The following is a 23192-nucleotide window of genomic DNA, read 5'->3' as shown; positions in this document are numbered from 1 at the left end:
GGTCCCATACATGATCATTACACCAGGTGCACCTTGTGCTGGGGGACAAAATAAAAACGCCACTGTAAATGTGCAGGTTCGTTTTGCACACAACGACAATGCCAACAGATGTCCTCACAGTTTTGAGGGAGTTTTCATATGCATGCTGACTGCAGGAAATGTTCACCAGAGCTGTTGCCAGATTATTGAATGTTAATTTCTCTACCATAAGCCGCCTCCAACGTCGTTTTAGAGAATTTGGCAGTACGTCCAACTGGCCTCACATGGCGTCGGTGTAGGCGAGCGGTTTGTTGATGTCAACGTTGTGAACAGAGTGCTCCATGGGTGACGGTGGATGTTATGGTATGGGGCGGGAAATAAACTACAGACAACACACACAAAAGTTTTTATCAAAGGCACAGAGATACCGTGACGAGATCCTCAGGCCCTGTTTTTATTCCGGTTGTCTGTGAACCTACAGATGCATGTCTGTATTTCCATAGATTAAGGACCTCATTTATTTATTTTTAATTGACTGATTTTCTTCATATGAACTGCAACAACAACAAAAATAATCTTTAAAATATTATATTATATTAAATATTACCGTGTTGCATTTATATTTTGTTCAGTATATCATTTTTCTCATGTTGATTTATTTATAATTGATGCTTTATATCTCTGCTCGCGCTGGAGGATAATGATTCAATAGACTTCTATATACTGGAGGATAATGATTCAATAGACTTCTATATACTGGAGGATAATGATTCAATACACTTCTATATACTGGAGGATAATGATTCAATAGACTTCTATATACTGGAGGATAATGATTCAATAGACTTCTATATACTGGAGGATAATGATTCAATACACTTCTATATACTGGAGGATAATGATTCAATAGACTTCTATATACTGGAGGATAATGATTCAATAGACTTCTATATACTGGAGGATAATGATGCAATACACTTCTATATACTGGAGGATAATGATTCAATACACTTCTATATACTGGAGGATAATGATTCAATACACTTCTATATACTGGAGGATAATGATTCAATACACTTCTATATATTGGAGGATAATGATTCAATACACTTCTATATACTGGAGGATAATGATTCAATACACTTCTATATACTGGAGGATAATGATTCAATAGACTTCTATATACTGGAGGATAATGATTCAATACACTTATATATACTGGAGGATAATGATTCAATAGACTTCTATATACTGGAGGATAATGATTCAATACACTTCTATATACTGGAGGATAATGATTCAATAGACTTCTATATACTGGATGATAATGATTCAATAGACTTCTATATACTGGAGGATAATGATTCAATACACTTCTATATACTGGAGGATAATGATTCAATACACTTCTATATACTGGAGGATAATGATTCAATACACTTCTATATATTGGAGGATAATGATTCAATACACTTCTATATACTGGAGGATAATGATTCAATACACTTCTATATATTGGAGGATAATGATTCAATAGATATATATATACTGGAGGATAATGATTCAATAGATATATATATATATATATACTGGAGGATAATGATTCAATACACTTCTATATACTGGATGATAATGATTCAATACACTTCTATATACAGGAGGATAATGATTCAATACACTTCTATATACAGGAGGATAATGATTCAATACACTTCTATATACTGGAGGATAATGATTCAATAGATATATATATACTGGAGGATAATGATTCAATACACTTCTATATATTGGAGGATAATGATTCAATACACTTCTATATACTGGAGGATAATGATTCAATGCACTTCTATATATTGGAGGATAATGATTCAATACACTTCTATATACAGGAGGATAATGATTCAATACACTTCTATATACTGGAGGATAATGATTCAATATATATATATATATATATATATATATATATATATATATACTGGAGGATAATGATTCAATACACTTCTATATATTGGAGGATAATGATTCAATAGACTTCTATATATTGGAGGATAATGATTCAATAGATATATATACTGGAGGATAATGATTCAATAGATATATATATACTGGAGGATAATGATTCAATAGATATATATATACTGGGATATATATTTTGTATTATTATTATTATATTTCTATATATTTGGGGCGACAGGTTGCCTCGTGGTTAGAGCTTTTTTCGGTTGCTGGATCGAATCCCCGAGCTGACATTTAACCATGTTTTACATACACGCTTCCAGAGAATATGTTATGTTATTTCTGATATGTTAATGGTTCTGTCTATTCCTTTTTCACTCAGAATTAGATTTCTCAAAGCCGAGATAATAAGGACTATCAAATCAAATCAAATGTATTTATATAGCCCTTCGTATATCAGCTGATATCTCAAAGTGCTTATACAGAAACCCAGCCTAAAACCCCCCAAACAGCAAGCAATGCAGGTGTAGAAGCACGGTGGCTAGGAACAACTCCCTCCCTATCATGATTCAATCACATTTTAGCTACTTCCTTTTTTCAGACAAAGTCCTTCGCTTTGCTCAATTCTACGCCAAAGACAAATCTTGAAATGTATAATAATTTCAGTCGATGTCTTTTAATATTATATTATAATTATATTATATTATAATATTATAATTTATTGATTATAATGTCTTCTCTTCATTCCTGAAGGGTCCTTTCAACAAAAGATTACTTCAGAAATCAACTAGACGTTCTATCGCATTTTAAAACCCCAAACATTTCTGATGCTACCAGACTTATGAGTGACAGAAAAAAATTCACTATATTTTGACTTTTTAGATTTGCTCATATGACTTAATTAACAACAGCAAAGGAATGATATCTTTGAGTATTATACATTATGGGGTTGTATCCCAAATGGCACCCCCTATAGGGCTCTGGTCTAAGGCACTGCGCTATAAATAGGGAACAGGCTGCAATTTGGGAAGCTACCGTCTACTTTCTCATGTGAGTAAACATGTTGTCTTGTAATTGAGCTACGCTGTCCTTCCATGTCTCTATGGGGAGGGGTCCCCTGAACAATATGACTGATTTACTCCTTTTGTTCACTCTCCTCCTTTTCTCTCTCTCTCTCTCCCCTTTCTTCTCGCCCTATCTCTCTCTCTCTCACCCCCTTTCTCTCTCTCTCTCCTTTCTCGTCTCTCTCTCTCCCCCCCTCTTCTCTCTCTCTCTCTCTCCCCTTTATCACTCTCTCTCTCCCACCCTTTCTCTCTTCTCTCTCTCTCCCTTTCTCTCTCTCTCTCTCCCCCTTTCTCACTCTCTCTCTCCCCCCCTTTCTCACTCTCTCTCCCCCTTTCTCTCTCTCTCTCCCTTTCTCTCTCTCTCTCTCTCCTCTCTCTTCTCTCTCTCTCTCTCTCTCTCCCCCCCTTTCTCTCTCTCTCTCTCTCTCTCTCTCTCTCTCTCTCTCTCTCTCTCTCTCTCTCTCTCTCTCCCTCTCTCGTCTCTCTTCTCCCTCTCTCTCTCTCTCTCTCTCTCTCTCTCTCTCTCTCTCTCTCTCTCTCTCTCTCTCCCCCTTTCTCTCTCTCTCTCTCCCCCTTTCTCTCTCTCTCTCTCCCCCCCCTTTCTCTCTCTCTCCCCCTTTCTCTCTCTCTCTCTCTCTCTCTCTCTCTCTCTCTCTCTCTCTCTCTCTCTCTCCCCCCTCTCTCTCTCTCCCCCCTTTCTCTCTCTCTCTATCTCTCTCTCTCTCTCTCTCTCTCTCCCCTCTCTCTCTCCCCCATCTCTCTCTCTCCCCCTTTCTCTCTCTCTCTCCCTTTCTCTCTCTCTCTCTCCCCCTTTCTCTCTCTCAGTCTCCCCCGTTCTCTCTCTCTCTTGCTCTCTCTCTCCCCCTTTCTCTCTCTCTCCCCCTTTCTCTCTCTCACTCTCCCCCTTTCTCTCTCTCTCTCTCTCTCTCCCTCTCCCTCTCCCTCACTCTCGCTCTCTCTCCCCCTTTCTCTCTCTCTCTCTCTCTCTCTCTCTCTCTCTCTCTCTCTCTCCCTCTCCCTCACTCTCTCACTCTCTCACTCTCACTGTCACTCTCTCTCCCTCTCTCCCTCACTCTCTCTCTCTCTCTCTCTCTCTCTCGTTTAAAAATAATAATAAAAAATGTTACATTTTGTCAGATGCTCTTGTTCATCTTGTCAGAAAATAATATCTTTGTCTCTCTGGGTGGCAGGTCTGAGCTCTGTTGGTATGTATGTGCGTGTTCTGTCGCGTGTTCTGTCAGCCTTCACAGTACGTGGCAGTATTTCAACGTAGCGTCTGACTGTTGAGGACAATAACACTCACAATTGGACTTTTCTTTCTAGCTCTGACTTTGCTGATTGCTACTCTTATTTTCTAAGAGATTAGCTATCTTACAATGCACTGTACTGACTCTGGATCAGAGAGTCTGTTAAATGACTCACTACTGTAAGTGACTCTGGATAGGAGAGTCTGTTAAATGACTCACTACTGTAAGTGACTCTGGATCAGATAGTCTGTTAAATGACTCACTACTGTAAGTGACTCTGGATCAGAGAGTCTGCTAAATGACTCACTACTGTAGTGACTCTGGATAGGAGAGTCCGTTAAATGACTCACTACTGTAAGTGACTCTGGATAGGAGAGTCTGTTAAATGACTCAGTACTGTAGTGACTCTGGATCAGAGAGTCTGTTAAATGACTCACTACTGTAGTGACTCTGGATCAGAGAGTCTGTTAAATGACTCACTACTGTAAGTGACTCTGGATAGGAGAGTCTGTTAAATGACTCACTACTGTAAGTGTCTCTGGATCAGAGAGTCTGCTAAATGACTCACTACTGTAAGTGACTCTGGATCAGAGAGTCTGTTAAATGACTCACTACTGTAAGTTACTCTGGATAGGAGAGTCTGTTAAATGACTCACTACTGTAGTGACTCTGGATAGGAGAGTCTGTTAAATGACTCACTACTGTAAGTGACTGGATCAGAGAGTCTGTTAAATGACTCACTACTGTAAGTGACTCTGGATAGGAGAGTCTGTTAAATGACTCACTACTGTAGTGACTCTGGATAGGAGAGTCTGTTAAATGACTCACTACTGTAAGTGACTCTGGATAGGAGAGTCTGTTAAATGACTCACTACTGTAGTGACTCTGGATCAGAGAGTCTGTTAAATGACTCACTACTGTAGTGACTCTGGATAGGAGAGTCCGTTAAATTACTCACTACGGTAAGTGACTCTGGATCAGAGAGTCTGTTAAATGACTCACTACTGTAGTGACTCTGGATAGGAGAGTCCGTTAAATGACTCACTACGGTAAGTGACTCTGGATCAGAGAGTCTGTTAAATGACTCACTACTGTAAGTGACTCTGGATCAGAGAGTCTGTTAAATGACTCACTACTGTAAGTGTCTCTGGATCAGAGAGTCTGTTAAATGACTCACTACTGTAAGTGAATCTGGATCAGAGAGTCTGTTAAATGACTCACTACTGTAAGTGACTCTGGATAGGAGAGTCTGTTAAATGACTCACTACTGTAAGTGACTCTGGATCAGATAGTCTGTTAAATGACTCACTACTGTAAGTGACTCTGGATCAGAGAGTCTGCTAAATGACTCACTACTGTAAGTGACTCTGGATAGGAGAGTCCGTTAAATGACTCACTACTGTAAGTGACTCTGGATAGGAGAGTCTGTTAAATGACTCAGTACTGTAGTGACTCTGGATCAGAGAGTCTGTTAAATGACTCACTACTGTAGTGACTCTGGATCAGAGAGTCTGTTAAATGACTCACTACTGTAAGTGTCTCTGGATCAGAGAGTCTGCTAAATGACTCACTACTGTAAGTGACTCTGGATCAGAGAGTCTGTTAAATGACTCACTACTGTAAGTGACTCTGGATCAGAGAGTCTGTTAAATGACTCACTACTGTAAGTTACTCTGGATCAGAGAGTCTGTTAAATGACTCACTACTGTAAGTGACTCTGGATAGGAGAGTCTGTTAAATGACTCACTACTGTAGTGACTCTGGATAGGAGAGTCTGTTAAATGACTCACTACTGTAGTGACTCTGGATCAGAGAGTCTGTTAAATGACTCACTACTGTAGTGACTCTGGATAGGAGAGTCCGTTAAATGACTCACTACGGTAAGTGACTCTGGATCAGAGAGTCTGTTAAATGACTCACTACTGTAAGTGACTCTGGATCAGAGAGTCTGTTAAATGACTCACTACTGTAAGTGACTCTGGATCAGAGAGTCTGTTAAATGACTCACTACTGTAAGTGACTCTGGATCAGAGAGTCTGTTAAATGACTCACTACTGTAAGTGACTCTGGATCAGAGAGTCTGTTAAATGACTCACTGCTGTAAATGTCTCTGGATCAGAGAGTCTGTTAAATGACTCACTACTGTAAGTGTCTCTGGATCAGAGAGTCTGTTAAATTACTCACTACTGTAAGTGAATCTGGATAGGAGAGTCTGTTAAATGACTCACTACTGTAAGTGACTCTGGATCAGAGAGTCTGTTAAATGACTCACTACTGTAAGTGACTCTGGATCAGAGAGTCTGTTAAATGACTCACTACTGTAAGTGTCTCTGGATCAGAGAGTCTGTTAAATGACTCACTACTGTAAGTGTATCTGGATCAGAGAGTCTGTTAAATGACTCACTACTGTAAGTGACTCTGGATCAGAGAGTCTGTTAAATGACTCACTACTGTAAGTGACTCTGGATCAGAGAGTCTGTTAAATGACTCACTACTGTAAATGTCTCTGGATCAGAGAGTCTGTTAAATGACTCACTACTGTAAGTGACTCTGGATCAGAGAGTCTGTTAAATGACTCACTGCTGTAAATATCTCTGGATCAGAGAGTCTGTTAAATGACTCACTACTGTAAGTGACTCTGGATCAGAGAGTCTGTTAAATGACTCACTACTGTAAGTGACTCTGGATCAGAGAGTCTGTTAAATGACTCACTACTGTAAGTGACTCTAGATCAGAGAGTCTGTTAAATGACTCACTACTGTAAGTGACTCTGGATCAGAGAGTCTGTTAAATGACCCACTACTGTAAGTGTATCTGGATCAGAGAGTCTGTTAAATGACTCACTACTGTAAGTGACTCTGGATCAGAGAGTCTGTTAAATGACTCACTACTGTAAGTGACTCTGGATCAGAGAGTCTGTTAAATGACTCACTACTGTAAGTGACTCTGGATCAGAGAGTCTGTTAAATGACTCACTACTGTAAGTGACTCTGGATCAGAGAGTCTGTTAAATGACTCACTGCTGTAAATGTCTCTGGATCAGAGAGTCTGTTAAATGACTCACTACTGTAAGTGACTCTGGATAGGAGAGTCTGTTAAATGACTCACTACTGTAAGTGACTGGATCAGAGAGTCTGTTAAATGACTCACTACTGTAAGTGACTCTGGATAGGAGAGTCTGTTAAATGACTCACTACTGTAGTGACTCTGGATAGGAGAGTCCGTTAAATGACTCACTGCTGTAAGTGTATCTGGATCAGAGAGTCTGTTAAATGACTCACTACTGTAAGTGTCTCTGGATCAGAGAGTCTGTTAAATGACTCACTGCTGTAAATGTCTCGGGATAAAATAGTCTACTAAATAACTCAAATGTCAAATGAGAGAAAATGACAGCAGCTCAACAGACAACAGACAGCTTAACTCTCTCTTTCTTCTTTCCTGTTCCTCTCTTCCCCCTCCTCCCCACCCTCCCTCTCTTCCCCCTCCTCCCCACCCTCCCTCTCCTCCCCCATCCTCCCCTCCCTCTCCTCTATTCCCTCCCTTTCCCCTCTCTTCCCCCTCCTCCCCACCCTCCCTCTCCTCCCCCCTCCTCCCCTCCCTCTCCTCTATTCCCTCCTTTCCCTCTCTTCCCCCTCCTCCCTCTCCTCCCCCCTCCTCCCCTCCCTCTCCTCTATTCCCTCCCTTTCCCCTCTCTTCCCCCTCCTCCCCACCCTCCCTCTCCTCCCCCATCCTCCCCTCCCTCTCCTCTATTCCCTCCCTTTCCCCTCTCTTCCCCCTCCTCCCCACCCTCCCTCTCCTCCCCCCTCCTCCCCTCCCTCTCCTCTATTCCCTCCCTTTCCCCTCTCTTCCCCTCCTCCCCACCCACCCACCCTCCCTCTCCTCCCCACCCTCTCTAGACCCCAACGCCATGGGCAGCATGGTCCAGACCATGCTCTGATTGGAGGAGTGGTGGCGGTGGTGGTCTTCGTCACCTTGTGTCTCATCATCGTTCTGGGCCGCTACCTGGCCAGGCATAAGGTACCTGTAATACACTACACCTGTAATACACTACACTGTTATACACTACACCTGTTATACACTACACCTGTAATACACTACACCTGTAATACACTACACCTGTTATACACTACACCTGTTATACACTACACCTGTAATACACTACACCTGTAATACACTACACCTGTTATACACTACACCTGTTATACACTACACCTGTAATACACTACACCTGTAATACACTACACCTGTTATACCACTACACCTGTTATACACTACACCTGTATACACTACACCTGTAAAACACTACACCTGTAATACACTACACCTGTAATACACTACACCTGTAATACACTACACCTGTTATACACTACACCTGTTATTACACTACACATGTTATACACTACACCTGTAAAACACTACACCTGTTATACACTACACCTGTAATACACTACACTGTAATACACTACACCTGTTATACACTACACCTGTAAAACACTACACCTGTTATACACTACACCTGTAATACACTACACCTGTTATACACTACACCTGTTATACACTACACCTGTTATACACTACACCTGTAATTACACTACACCTGTTATACACTACACCTGTTATACACTACACCTGTAATACACTACACCTGTAATACACTACACCTGTTATACACTACACCTGTTATACACTACACATGTTATACACTACACCTGTAAAACACTACACCTGTTATACACTACACCTGTAATACACTACACCTGTAATACACTACACCTGTTATACACTACACCTGTAATACACTACACCTGTTATACACTACACCTGTAATACACTACACCTGTAATACACTACACCTGTTATACACTACACCTGTTATACACTACACCTGTTATACACTACACATGTAATACACTACACCTGTTATACACTACACCTGTTATACACTACACCTGTTATACACTACACCTGTTATACACTACACCTGTTATACACTACACCTGTTATACACTACACCTGTAATACACTACACCTGTAATACACTACACCTGTTATACACTACACCTGTTATACACTACACCTGTTATACACTACACATGTAATACACTACACCTGTAATACACTACACCTGTTATACACTACACCTGTTATACACTACACCTGTTATACACTACACCTGTAATACACTACACCTGTTATACACTACACCTGTTATACACTACACCTGTTATACACTACACCTGTTATACACTACACCTGTAAAACGGCTGATAGTATCTGTTATACACGATACCTGTTATACACTACACCTGTTATAAAACACACCTGTTAAACACATACAGATAACATACCTGATAGTACCTGTTATAAAACACACCTGTTAAACACATAAAGATAACATACCTGATGGTACCTGTTAAACACATAAAGATAACATACCTGATAGTACCTGTTATAAAACACACCTGTTAAACACATAAAGATAACATACCTGATAGTACCTGTTATAAAACACACCTGTTAAACACATAAAGATAACATACCTGGTAGTACCTGTTAAACACAGAAAGATAACATACCTGATAGTACCTGTTATAAAACACACCTGTTAAACACATAAAGATAACATACCTGATAGTACCTGTTATAAAACACACCTGTTAAACACATAAAGATAACATACCTGATAGTACCTGTTATAAAACACACCTGTTAAACACATAAAGATAACATACCTGATAGTACCTGTTATAAAACACACCTGTTAAACACATAAAGATAACATACCTGATAGTACCTGTTATAAAACACACCTGTTAAACACCTAAAGATAACATACCTGATAGTACCTGTTATAAAACACACCTGTTAAACACCTAAAGATAACATACCTGATAGTACCTGTTAAACACCTAAAGATAACATACCTGATAGTACCTGTTATAAAACACACCTGTTAAACACAGAAAGATAACATACCTGATAGTACCTGTTATAAAACACACCTGTTAAACACATAAAGATAACATACCTGACAGTAGTAAAACTGATAGTACAACACCTGACTTATTCTCTTTGTCTATCCAGTTTGTTTATAATCAGGTTCACTGTCAGACATCAAGGTAGGTCACCTGTTAATAACACACCTGTTAATAACACAGTTGACCAACTCTATTACATTTATAACCAGATATCAGGTATAAAAGTAACACACCTGACAATAACACACCTTACCATCTATAACCAGTGTCTGTAGCCCAATTAAAATAACCAGGGTTACCTGCCGCTCGGGGTGGCAGCGTAGCCTAGTGGTTAGAGTGGAGGGGCGGCAGGTAGACTAGTGGTTAGAGTGGAGGGGCAAAAGGGAGACTAGTGGTTAGAGTGGAGGGGCGGCAGGTAGACTAGTGGTTAGAGTGGAGGGGCAAAAGGGAGACTAGTGGTTAGAGTGGAGGGGCGGCAGGTAGACTAGTGGTTAGAGTGGAGGGGCAAAAGGGAGACTAGTGGTTAGAGTGGAGGGGCGGCAGGTAGACTAGTGGTTAGAGTGGAGGGGCGGCAGGTAGACTAGTGGTTAGAGTGGAGGGGCGGCAGGTAGACTAGTGGTTAGAGTGGAGGGGCGGCAGGTAGACTAGTGGTTAGAGTGAGGGGCGGCAGGTAGCCTAGTGGTTAGAGTGGAGGGGCGGCAGGTAGACTAGTGGTTAGAGTGGAGGGGCGGCAGGTAGACTAGTGGTTAGAGTGGAGGGGCGGCAGGTAGCCTAGTGGTTAGAGTGGAGGGGCGGCAGGTAGCCTAGTGGTTAGAGTGGAGGGGCGGCAGGTAGCCTAGTGGTTAGAGTGGAGGGGCGGCAGGTAGCCTAGTGGTTAGAGTGGAGGGGCGGCAGGTAGACTAGTGGTTAGAGTGGAGGGGCGGCAGGTAGACTAGTGGTTAGAGTGTAGGGGCGGCAGGTAGCCTAGTGGTTAGAGTGTAGGGGCGGCAGGTAGCCTAGTGGTTAGAGTGGAGGGGCGGCAGGTAGCCTAGTGGTTAGAGTGGAGGGGCGGCAGGTAGCCTAGTGGTTAGAGTGGAGGGGCGGCAGGTAGCCTAGTGGTTAGAGTGGAGGGGCGGCAGGTAGCCTAGTGGTTAGAGTGGAGGGGCGGCAGGTAGCCTAGTGGTTAGAGTGGAGGGGCGGCAGGTAGCCTAGTGGTTAGAGTGGAGGGGCGGCAGGTAGCCTAGTGGTTAGAGTGGAGGGGCGGCAGGTAGCCTAGTGGTTAGAGTGGAGGGGCGGCAGCGTAGCCTAGTGGTTAGAGTGGAGGGGCGGCAGGTAGACTAGTGGTTAGAGTGGAGGGGCGGCAGGTAGCCTAGTGGTTAGAGTGTAGGGGCGGCAGGTAGCCTAGTGGTTAGAGTGTAGGGGCGGCAGGTAGCCTAGTGGTTAGAGTGGAGGGGCGGCAGGTAGCCTAGTGGTTAGAGTGGAGGGGCGGCAGGTAGACTAGTGGTTAGAGTGGAGGGGCGGCAGGTAGCCTAGTGGTTAGAGTGGAGGGGCGGCAGGTAGCCTAGTGGTTAGAGTGGAGGGGCGGCAGGTAGCCTAGTGGTTAGAGTGGAGGGGCGGCAGGTAGCCTAGTGGTTAGAGTGGAGGGGCGGCAGGTAGACTAGTGGTTAGAGTGGAGGGGCGGCAGGTAGACTAGTGGTTAGAGTGGAGGGGCGGCAGGTAGCCTAGTGGTTAGAGTGGAGGGGGCGGCAGGTAGCCTAGTGGTTAGAGTGGAGGGGCGGCAGCGTAGCCTAGTGGTTAGAGTGGAGGGGCGGCAGGTAGACTAGTGGTTAGAGTGGAGGGGCGGCAGGTAGCCTAGTGGTTAGAGTGTAGGGGCGGCAGGTAGCCTAGTGGTTAGAGTGTAGGGGCGGCAGGTAGCCTAGTGGTTAGAGTGGAGGGGCGGCAGGTAGCCTAGTGGTTAGAGTGGAGGGGCGGCAGGTAGACTAGTGGTTAGAGTGGAGGGGCGGCAGGTAGCCTAGTGGTTAGAGTGGAGGGGCGGCAGGTAGCCTAGTGGTTAGAGTGGAGGGGCGGCAGGTAGCCTAGTGGTTAGAGTGGAGGGGCGGCAGGTAGCCTAGTGGTTAGAGTGGAGGGGCGGCAGGTAGACTAGTGGTTAGAGTGGAGGGGCGGCAGGTAGACTAGTGGTTAGAGTGGAGGGGCGGCAGGTAGCCTAGTGGTTAGAGTGTAGGGGCGGCAGGTAGCCTAGTGGTTAGAGTGTAGGGGCGGCAGGTAGCCTAGTGGTTAGAGTGGAGGGGCGGCAGGTAGCCCTAGTGGTTAGAGTGGAGGGGCGGCAGGTAGCCTAGTGGTTAGAGTGGAGGGGCGGCAGGTAGCCTAGTGGTTAGAGTGGAGGGGCGGCAGGTAGCCTAGTGGTTAGAGTGGAGGGGCGGCAGGTAGCCTAGTGGTTAGAGTGGAGGGCGGCAGGTAGCCTAGTGGTTAGAGTGGAGGGGCGGCAGGTAGCCTAGTGGTTAGAGTGGAGGGGCGGCAGGTAGCCTAGTGGTTAGAGTGGAGGGGGCGGGCAGGTAGCAGTAGCCTAGTGGTTAGAGTGGAGGGGCGGCAGGTAGACTAGTGGTTAGAGTGGAGGGGCGGCAGGTAGCCTAGTGGTTAGAGTGTAGGGGCGGCAGGTAGCCTAGTGGTTAGAGTGTAGGGGCGGCAGGTAGCCTAGTGGTTAGAGTGGAGGGGCGGCAGGTAGCCTAGTGGTTAGAGTGGAGGGGCGGCAGGTAGCCTAGTGGTTAGAGTGGAGGGGCGGCAGGTAGCCTAGTGGTTAGAGTGGAGGGGCGGCAGGTAGCCTAGTGGTTAGAGTGGAGGGGAGGCAGGTAGCCTAGTGGTTAGAGTGGAGGGGCGGCAGGTAGCCTAGTGGTTAGAGTGGAGGGGCGGCAGGTAGCCTAGTGGTTAGAGTGGAGGGGCGGCAGGTAGCCTAGTGGTTAGAGTGGAGGGGCGGCAGGTAGCCTAGTGGTTAGAGTGGAGGGGAGGCAGGTAGCCTAGTGGTTAGAGTGGAGGGATGGCAGCGTAGACTAGTGGTTAGAGTAGAGGGGCGGCAGGTAGCCTAGTGCTTAGAGTGGAGGGGCGGCAGGTAGCCTAGTGGTTAGAGTGGAGGGGCGGCAGGTAGCCTAGTGGTTAGAGTGGAGGGGCGGCAGGTAGCCTAGTGGTTAGAGTGGAGGGGCGGCAGGTAGCCTAGTGGTTAGAGTGGAGGGGAGGCAGGTAGCCTAGTGGTTAGAGTGGAGGGATGGCAGCGTAGACTAGTGGTTAGAGTGGAGGGGCGGCAGGTAGCCTAGTGCTTAGAGTGGAGGGGCGGCAGGTAGCCTAGTGGTTAGAGTGGAGCGGCGGCAGGTAGCCTAGTGGTTAGAGTGTAGGGGCGGCAGGTAGCCTAGTGGTTAGAGTTTAGAGGCAGCAGGTAGCCTAGTGGTTAGAGTGTAGAGGCGGCAACGTAGCCTAGTGGTTAGAGTGTAGAGGCGGCAACGTAGCCTAGTGGTTAGAGTGTAGAGGCGGCAGAGTAGCCTAGTGGTTAAAGTGTGGACGCGGCAGAGTAGCCTAGTGGTTAGAGTGTAGAGGCGGCAGGTAGCCTAGTGGTTAGAGTGGAGGGGAGGCAGGTAGCCTAGTGGTTAGAGTGTAGGGGCGGCAGGTATCCTAGTGGTTAGAGTGTAGGGGCGGCAGGTAGCCTAGTGGTTAGAGTGTAGAGGCAGCAGCGTAGCCTAGTGGTTAGAGTGTAGAGGCAGCAGCGTAGCCTAGTGGTTAGAGTGTAGAGGCAGCAGCGTAGCCTAGTGGTTAGAGTGTAGAGGCAGCAGAGTAGCCTAGTGGTTAGAATGTAGAGGCAGCAGGTAGCCTAGTGGTTAGAGTGTAGAGGCGGCAGGTAGCCTAGTGGTTAGAGTGGAGGGGAGGCAGGTAGCCTAGTGGTTAGAGTGTAGGGGCGGCAGGTATCCTAGTGGTTAGAGTGTAGGGGCGGCAGGTAGCCTAGTGGTTAGAGTGTCGAGGCAGCAGCGTAGCCTAGTGGTTAGAGTGTAGAGGCAGCAGCGTAGCCTAGTGGTTAGAGTGTAGAGGCAGCAGGTAGCCTAGTGGTTAGAGTGTAGAGGCAGCAGGTAGCCTAGTGGTTAGAGTGTATGGGCGGCAGGTAGCCTAGTGGTTAGAGTGTAGAGGCAGCAGCGTAGCCTAGTGGTTAGAGTGTAGAGGCGGCAACGTAGCCTAGTGGTTAGAGTGTAGAGGCGGCAACGTAGCCTAGTGGTTAGAGTGTAGAGGCGGCAGAGTAGCCTAGTGGTTAAAGTGTAGAGGCGGCAGAGTAGCCTAGTGGTTAGAGCTTTGGACTAGTAACCGAAAGGTTGCAAGATGCAAATCCCCGAGCTGACAAGGTAAAAATCTGTCGTTCTGCCCCTGAACAGGCAGTTAACCCACTGTTCCTAGGCCGTCATTGAAAATAAGAATTTGTTCTTAACTGACTTGCCTAGTTAAATAAAGGTTAAATAAAATAAAAAATAAAAAACCTGCATTGCCGGGTATAAAGGTAACGCACCTGACAATAACACACCTTTCCAGGTATAACGCACCTGACAATAACACACCTTTCCAGGTATAACACACCTGACAATAACACACCTTTCCAGGTATAACGCACCTGACAATAACACACCTTTCCAGGTATAACACACCTGACAATAACACACCTTTCCAGGTATAACACACCTGACAATAACACACCTTTCCAGGTATAACACACCTGACAATAACACACCATTCCAGGTATAACACACCTGACAATAACACACCTTTCCAGGGATAACCAGTGTTTATAACCCAATGAAATAACCAGGTATAACACACCTGACAATAACACACCTTTCCAAGTATAACCAGTGTTTATAACCCAATGAAATAACCAGGTGTAACACACCTGACAATAACACACCTTACAAGGTATAACTGGTGTTTATAACCCAATGAAATAACCAGGTATAACCAGGTGTAACACACCTGACAATAATACACCTTACCAAGCATAACCAGTTGTTTATAACCCAATGAAATAACCAGGTGTAACACACCTGACAATAACATACATGGCCATTCAACTCCCAGCTTTCTTTGAATCTACATTACGAAGCACTTGTCATAAAAGGATTATCTCTGACCATCGGCAAACAGGTGTTTCAGGACAATTGTTCCTATATTTGGCGGGAAGGACCATGACGAGGTACTTTACCTAGACACTAAAACCAGTAGATGGTGACGGCGCTGACTCCCAGAAATGGAAGTATATTGCTGAATGGCACCCAAAAACAAAGCGCTACGGATCGTGTTGAAAGTGGCCGTAACTAGCAAAGGATCATGGTCAATGTAGTCATTGTCATTGTGCCTGAGAGAGTTTAATGGTGCCTCCTCGTAGTCTGACAGGCCCGTGATTGGTCCGTGTCAGCACGTGGTCCTGTGTGACCACAAATGTAGTCAGAATGGATCAGTATTTAATTAAATATCTAGTAGTCAGATTGGATCAGTATTTAATTAAATATCTAGTAGTCAGAATGGATCAGTATTTAATTAAATATCTAGTTGTCAAATTGGATCAGTATTTAATTAAATATCTAGTAGTCAGAATGGATCAGTATTTAATTAAATATCTAGTTGTCAAATTGGATCAGTATTTCATTAAATATCTAGTAGTCAGAATGGATCAGTATTTAATTAAATATCTAGTAGTCAAATTGGATCACTATTTAATAAAATATCTAGTTGTCAGAATGTATCGGTGTTTAATTAAATATATAGTAGTCAGAATGGATCGCTATTTAATTAAATATCTCGATTTGTAGCGAACTTTAAAATAATTCAACATGGAGATCAAACTTGATCATAGTAAACAAACGTCTGTCCGTCCCCCTCTTCCTCCCGGGCATCTAAAAAACGAATTGGGTCCGTTCTGGCAGTCGTAATTAACATAGTCTTTCTAGGGCAGACCAGGGGTTTTGGAGCAGGTGTTTTGGTACCTATAAGTTGCTACAGCAGCAGAGCTTGTGACTTTACGCTCCAGATCGGACACTGGAGGACTGGTATTTTACATTGTGTTTAGCACAGAGCCACCATGGATATGTTTCTCATGTTTATGCATTAAATCATGGACAGAGGTTTATTTAACATACCGTTGTTGTCTGTTGTCCAATAGGAACGTACCTCATCTGTTCTCTTCCTGTCTGTTGTCCAATAGGAATAGACCTCAGGTATTGTTTACCTGTCTGTTGTCCAATAGGAATAGACCTCAGGTATTGTTTACCTGTCTGTTGTCCAATAGGAATATACCTCACGTATTGTTTTCCTGTCTGTTGTCCAATAGGAACGTACCTGACCAACGAGGCCAAAGGAGCGGACGACGCGCCTGATGCTGATACAGCTATCATCAACGCAGAGGGCAACACACATGCTGAGGAGAAGAAGGAGTACTTTATCTAGACTGTAGAGGGCGCTGATCTGCTGCCCACTCTTTCTCTCTGTCTTTGTCTCTATTCCTCTATCGCTCCCTCTCTCCCCCTCTCATTCTCTTTATCTCTTTCTTCATCCCGTTCTATACTTTATTTAGACTACAGAGGGAGATATGCTGCCCCCTCTTTCTCTCCCTTTTTCTCTCTCTCTCTCTTTCCATTTTCTCCTTCTGTCTCTCTGTCTATCCACTGCCCCTGCTGCATCACTAAGGAAACCCCGTGGAAAAACTCCACCTTCTCCTTCTCTCCCCTCATCCCTTCTTCCCTGCTGGCCTTTCTGTTCTCTTTTTTTTAATCATTTCATTCTGACCCTTCACTTCTTCTACACTTTTTTTGATATTTTTTTAACCGTCCTAGTTTCTGACGCCGGCCTTCGTTTTTAAAGGCAGCGCCCTCTACTGGCTGTCTGGAGATGTTGCCTTTTATTTTGTACTTTTTTTTCTTTCAATTTTACATATTGTATGTGAAATAAACCCCTGAGAATCTGCATATCCACCGACACCGAGACCACTTCAGACTCCTTATTAAACGCCTCAACACCTCCTCACACACACACACACTCCCACACACACACACATTCCCTGTGTGTAAACACACACCCTCACGTTTACACGGTGCCTCAAATATGCCGCCTTCATTCACACTGTCAGCAACGCTGTTGTTTAACTGCTTCATGCCATTCATTTACATTGATGCTACAAATACTCTCTTTTTATTTCCGCCTGTCGTATCACAGCTCCTGGGCTTGAACGTTGTTTAATTCAACATTTTACCTTTTTTGATTTGTTATTTAAATGAATATGTGTGCTGGTTACGCCTTATGTCTTTCAGACAAAATTATACTTTAGATGATCTGTCTCCTTCACTGTCCCCTTTCACTTCTCCCCTTCACTGTCCTCCTTCACTGGCTCCTTCACTGTCCTCTTTCACTGGTTCCTTCACTCTCTCCTTCACTGGTTCCTTCACTGTCCTCTTTCACTGGCTCCTTCACTGTACTCCTTCACTGTCCTCATTCACTGGCTCCTTCACTCTCTCCTTCACTGGCTCCTTCACTGGCCTCTTTCACTGGCTCCTTCACTATCTTCTTTCACTGGCTCCTTCACTCTCTCCTTCACTGGTTCCTTCACTGTCCTCTTTCACTGGCTCCTTCACTGTCCTCCTTCACTGTCCTCTTTCACTGTCCTCTTTCACTGGCTCCTTCACTCTCTCCTTCACTGTCCCCTTCACTGGCTCCTTCACTCTCTCCTTCACTCTCTCCTTCACTGTCCTCTTTCACTGTCCTCCTTCACTGTCCCCCTTCACTGTCCCCTTCACTGGCTCCTTCACTGTCTCCTTCACTGTCCCCTTCACTGTCTCCTTCACTGTCATCTTTCTCTGGCTCCTTCACTCTCTTCTTTACTGTCTCCTTCACTGTCTCCTTCACTGTCCCCTTTCACTGTCCCCTTTCACTGTCTCCTTCACTGGCTCCTTCACTCTCTCCTTCACTGTCCCCTTCACTGTCCCTTCACTGTCCCCTTTCACTGTCTCCTTCATTGTCCCCTTCACTGTCTGCTTCACTGTCTCCTTCATTGCCCCCTTCACTGTTCAATTACACTGTCTCCTTCACTACCCCTCTAATGTTCCCATCACTGTCCCCTTCACTGGCACCTTCACTGTCCCCTTCACTAACCCTTTGCTGTTCCCTTCAATGTCCCCTTCCCTAGCCCTTCACTGTCCCCTTCAATGTCCCCTTCACTAACCCTTCAATGTTCCCTTCACTGGCCCCTTCACTGGCACCTTCACTGTCCCCTTCACTAACCCTTTGCTGTCCCCTTCACTGTCCCCTTCAATGTCCCCTTCACTGTCCCTTTCACTGTCCCCTTCACTAACCCTTCAATGTTCCCTTCACTGTCCCCTTCCCTAACCCTTCACTGTCCCCTTCACTAACCCTTCAATGTTCCCTTCACTGTCCCCTTCACTGTCCCCTTCAATGTTCCCTTCACTGTCCCCTTCACTGGCCCCTTCACTGACACCCTGAATAAAACTGTACATGAGGAAAATAATAGACTTGTAAACAATAGCCCTTGCCTCCTGTATGACAGGACAGAGGGTTTTCTGGTATAATACAAACTGTATTCAAGACAAAATGGCCCATTGTATGATAAGATAGGAGGTTTTTTGTGAACACTGTAGCCAGACATTTTGTGAGATATGGTATGTGTGTCATTTGTTCTTCATTAGTCATTGGTTCATATAGGTGGTAGTCTTTAAGACAGACGAACCGATTGATCATTAACGACACTCATAATATACATTCTGAACACCAAAAAGGTTACGAAAACGATGCTGGGTGAAGGTTTATATCAAATGAATTGAAACAACAATCAATCAATTAATGTCTTGCTTTTTATCATGCATAATCATTACGTTGATTACTTCAAACTGTCTGTGATACATGATGCGTCTGTCTGTATATTCCTGTTCAGAACCCTGCTGCGCTAACGCAACATTCTCACAGTGTCACCTTGGAAACTTAGTATCTATCTATCTACATCGCCATCGGTTGCCGAAGGGATGTAGAACGATGCTATATTTTGGGTAGTCAGTGCTTGACTTGGGCCAGAGTTGTCTACAGGCGCTCTAAATTGGGGAGGGGGGCACGACTGCGTACCGTTTCCTTTATAAAACAAAGTGGTCTATCACCGGCCCGGATTCACACACAGAGACACAAAAGAAAGTAAGAAAGACTGATCAAAGTTGGAATGAAGGCGGGATCTGCATTGAATAGCAATGGAGAGTGTGCATTCAACTGTTAATTCTGCTTTGTTCAAGCTTATTTGACGGTAGTCTGCAAATCCGCTAATTCTACTTTGTTGAAGTTTATTTGACAGTAGTCCGTAAATCCGGTTTATGCGTGCCAGTTGACTGTTCAAATTAGTAAATACGACAGCTTGAAAGCGCAAGAAGTTGCTGTTCCAAATTGATCTTAACATGAAAATCCTGGAAAAGTCATATTATTGCGTTTTCCTTTTTAAATGTATTACCAATCACTTTTAACAAATCTACATATCAGCCCTGATCAGAATGAGGCCTTTACCCTTCAGCATGTGTGTGCTGTGGATCATCTGTTAAAGGTTCAATTAAAATATATATTTTTTAATCTGTGTGCCAGTGCAGTTGACTGAGGAGAGAGAGATGTTTCAGCAGCAGGTAGAAATATAACATAAAATAACTAAATAGCCCATTCCAAACATAACTAGCCATGCTACAGGCTATCTCGCTAGTTAGCGGCGTTTTGTGTTCTTGTTGTTGTTGCTATAGACCTAAAGCATTAATGTCGTTGACTCCAATGGTTCTGTTGAGAAATACATCTAACAGAAGGCTATGTCACTCCAACAAACGTCTAAGAATAGCCTAATTGAAAAATGGCTTCCATGCTTTGCATAGATCTCCCCTGAAACATGAATATTTTAGCCTTATAAGGTCATAGATAACCACGTCTTAGTTAGCTACCTTCCTTTGACTTCATCCATTTTAGCCCTGATTCATTGAACGAGGAAATAATTATATAAAGACATAAAAGTATTTGGTTGTAATATTGTAACTTTTTATATTAGGTTGTGGCCAACCGTCGCCCATGAGAGGGAGTGCAGGCTTTTATTCCATCCCTGCTCTAATACTCCACCCTGTAGCTTAAACATCAGCTGCTCAACAGGACCTTGCTGTAAGCAGACTCGGATGTGTTTCAGGGCTGTCTGCATGCCCTGGGGCGGCAGGGTAGCCTAGTTGTTAAGAGTGTTGGACTAATAACCGAAAGGTTGAAAGTTCAAACCCCCGAGCTGACAAGGTACAGGCAGTTAACCCCACTGTTCCTAGGCCGTCATTGAAAATAAGAATTTGTTCTTAACTGACTTGCCTAGTTAAATAAAGGTAAAATAAATAAAATATAAATGCCTAGTAGCTCTCCACACTTGTTATTCTACTTTGTGGGGGGTTAAGTGCCTTGATCAAGGGCACAACGGCAGGAGATAGTAGGCCAACATGGAATCAGCCTTCTAGTGTCAATACCACATTTATTTAGACTATTAAATTGTATATATAGAGACGAAAAGAAAAGAAAAGTTCAAGCGAAGTCATGAAAAAGTCATAAAATTCCATCTGTCAAAATGTGCATGAACAGTGAATAACCAGGGGTCTCTGTATAATCATTTCAGTTATGAATTTTGGTGAACATATTCTCATGGATGGACTTGATACAGCTCCTGCACCTCTTCCATCCCAAGTCAAGCACTGTGGGTAGTAGAGTAGTGTTGTAGTAGGTCGTTACGGAGACAATACGGTGCAGAGTGTTCCGTTTACCTGCCAGGTGGGGCAAGGAGACTCCCAGCTCCACTAAAACCATGGACAACTCCGTGCCGTTTATGCGATTCAAAGGGATTCAAACCAGTTGGTTGTAATATCTCATCACCTCTTAAAGACCGTAGTCCAGAACTATAAATGTGTCCTTGACCCCGAGCGGCTAAATTGAACGTGTTGCAACGTATTGTGACGCTTTACTGGTAACGGCCGATTTTATGGATACTAGAAGTTTTTATTTTATTTTTAAAAAATTAAAAAATCTTTTCTTCTTTAAAAAAATAACAAAAATAGGTATTTTATAGTTTGGGCCAAGACTTGGCCATGAATGGAGCATTGAGAACCCCAAAAACATTCAACAGAAAAGACAAACACAGAAGCACAACAACCATCCCCTCTTGAACATCAGTGTTACCTTGACAACTGCTTAGTTACCCTCAGGAATGGTTCTGCTTAGAGTTGCAAAATTCTGAAATCTTTCCCTGAATTCCACCCCCCCCCCCCCCCCCCCGGGTTTATTTTTCTTCTTCTTCTTCTTCTTCTTCTCCTCCCCCCCCCCCCCCCCCCCCCCCCCCAGAAATCCAGGTTGGAGGATTTTGCAACCCAAGATAAAATAAGAGGAGAGAAAATGGCTTTCCCTTATTCAACCAATAATAATTATATAAAACAACCTACTGTACTCCACATCAGACTGTACTGTTTAATACATCAACAGTATACATTAGACAGTCTTTGTTTTGATGTTTTTGTCGATATATATGATTCTTAGCCCTCCCCTTGTGCATACGGCTGGCTGTATATTGCATCTGCTAAATGTGGTAACTAGTAAAAGATGTTGTTAGATTTTGGGATCCCTCATTACCCTCAGATTTGTATATTAGCCAATTGATCTACTGAAGGAAGAAAAAAAAATCGCTACACTTTTTATTTTGTCATTGCTAATATCTTTTCAGCACAAGGCATGTATATACTGTGTAAGTGCAGAATTTTTGGTAATACACATTTTGACAATTTCTTTTTTTTTCATTTTCTTTGACCATTTTCCAGATCTCATCTTTAATTTATTTGATTTCAAAATGAGGACACTGGTTTGTTGTAGTGTTGGCGGCATGCTATGCTGCAGATCTGAAAGGTGTTGTTGGAGAAAAGAGTGTCAGAGGTCAATAGGTAAAGTTAGGAAAACACACCACACATCGTTAGCTAGCTTTGTTAGCTAACTGTTTAGCTAGGTTCATTAGCTAGCTCCAACACCACACGTCGTTAGCTAGCTCGTTAGCTTGTTTTGTTAGCTAACTGTTTAGCTAGGTTCATTAGCTAGCTCCAACACCACACGTCGTTAGCTAGGTCGTTAGCTAGTTTTGTTAGCTAACTGTTTAGCTAGGTTCATTAGCTAGCTCCAACACCACACGTCGTTAGCTATCTTTGTTAGCTAGCTTCGTTAACTAGCTCCAACAAAAATCGGGTTGATCTTTCACAGTCACTACTAGCGATTATATCATGTTGTCATTATCACTTCTGGTAATAATAAAGCATTTACACACGATATCCAGATTGACCGTTTTTTTTTTTACAATATCATTAGATTCATACGTTCAAGGTACAGAATCAATGGGGTTAAAGGTCACCCATTTCATAGTGATATTTTTTTCCAATAATGTTTTATATGACACTACACAATGTACATTATATGAAAAACCAATAGACGACGATGACACATTATAGGGTCAAACGTATCATTAAAACCAAGCTGAAAGTCTTCATTTAGATGTAGAGACACGACTAGCGTGTAGATGAGACTGGATGTACACAGGTCACAATAGGAACATAATGAGTTGGCAAATCCCCCCCCCCCCAAAAAAAAAGGTTTCTATGGCTATTTACACAGGCAGTCCATTTCTGATCTGTTGCTCAATTATAAGGCAAAATACCTGATCTGGTTGGTCAAAAGACCAACTGGTAACTAAAAAGATCAGAACCTGGCTGCTTGTGTAAACGCAGCCTTTGTGACAAGCTTTTAAGAAAATGGTGTAGTCACCATTAGGTTGGCTAGACAGACTGTATCCATTAGGTTGGCTAGACAGACTGTATCCATTAGGTTGGCTAGACAGATTCTGTACCCATTAGGCTGGCTAGACAGACTGTATCCATTAGGTTGGCTAG

The 23192-nt window shown here is 43.9% G+C and overlaps 1 protein-coding gene across 3 annotated transcripts in view; it reads left to right on the top strand.

The window, feature by feature from the left end:
• cadm2a (cell adhesion molecule 2a) overlaps positions 1 to 22575 on the top strand; it is a 633311-nt gene extending 610736 nt beyond the window's left edge. For all 3 annotated transcript variants that reach the window (XM_031808832.1, XM_031808833.1, XM_031808831.1), the window contains 2 exons: positions 8146 to 8265; positions 16551 to 22575. In XM_031808832.1, coding sequence (XP_031664692.1) covers positions 8146 to 8186 — 41 coding nt within the window. In that variant the 3' untranslated portion in view covers positions 8187 to 8265; positions 16551 to 22575. The remainder of the gene's footprint in view (positions 1 to 8145; positions 8266 to 16550) is intronic.
• The last annotated feature ends 617 nt before the right edge of the window (positions 22576 to 23192 follow it).

This window comes from Oncorhynchus kisutch, linkage group LG29, assembly GCF_002021735.2.
Source record: "Oncorhynchus kisutch isolate 150728-3 linkage group LG29, Okis_V2, whole genome shotgun sequence".
Taxonomy (NCBI): domain Eukaryota; kingdom Metazoa; phylum Chordata; class Actinopteri; order Salmoniformes; family Salmonidae; genus Oncorhynchus; species Oncorhynchus kisutch.
Note: the sequence above shows the minus strand (reverse complement) of the source record. Positions and strands in the feature narration are given on the sequence as shown.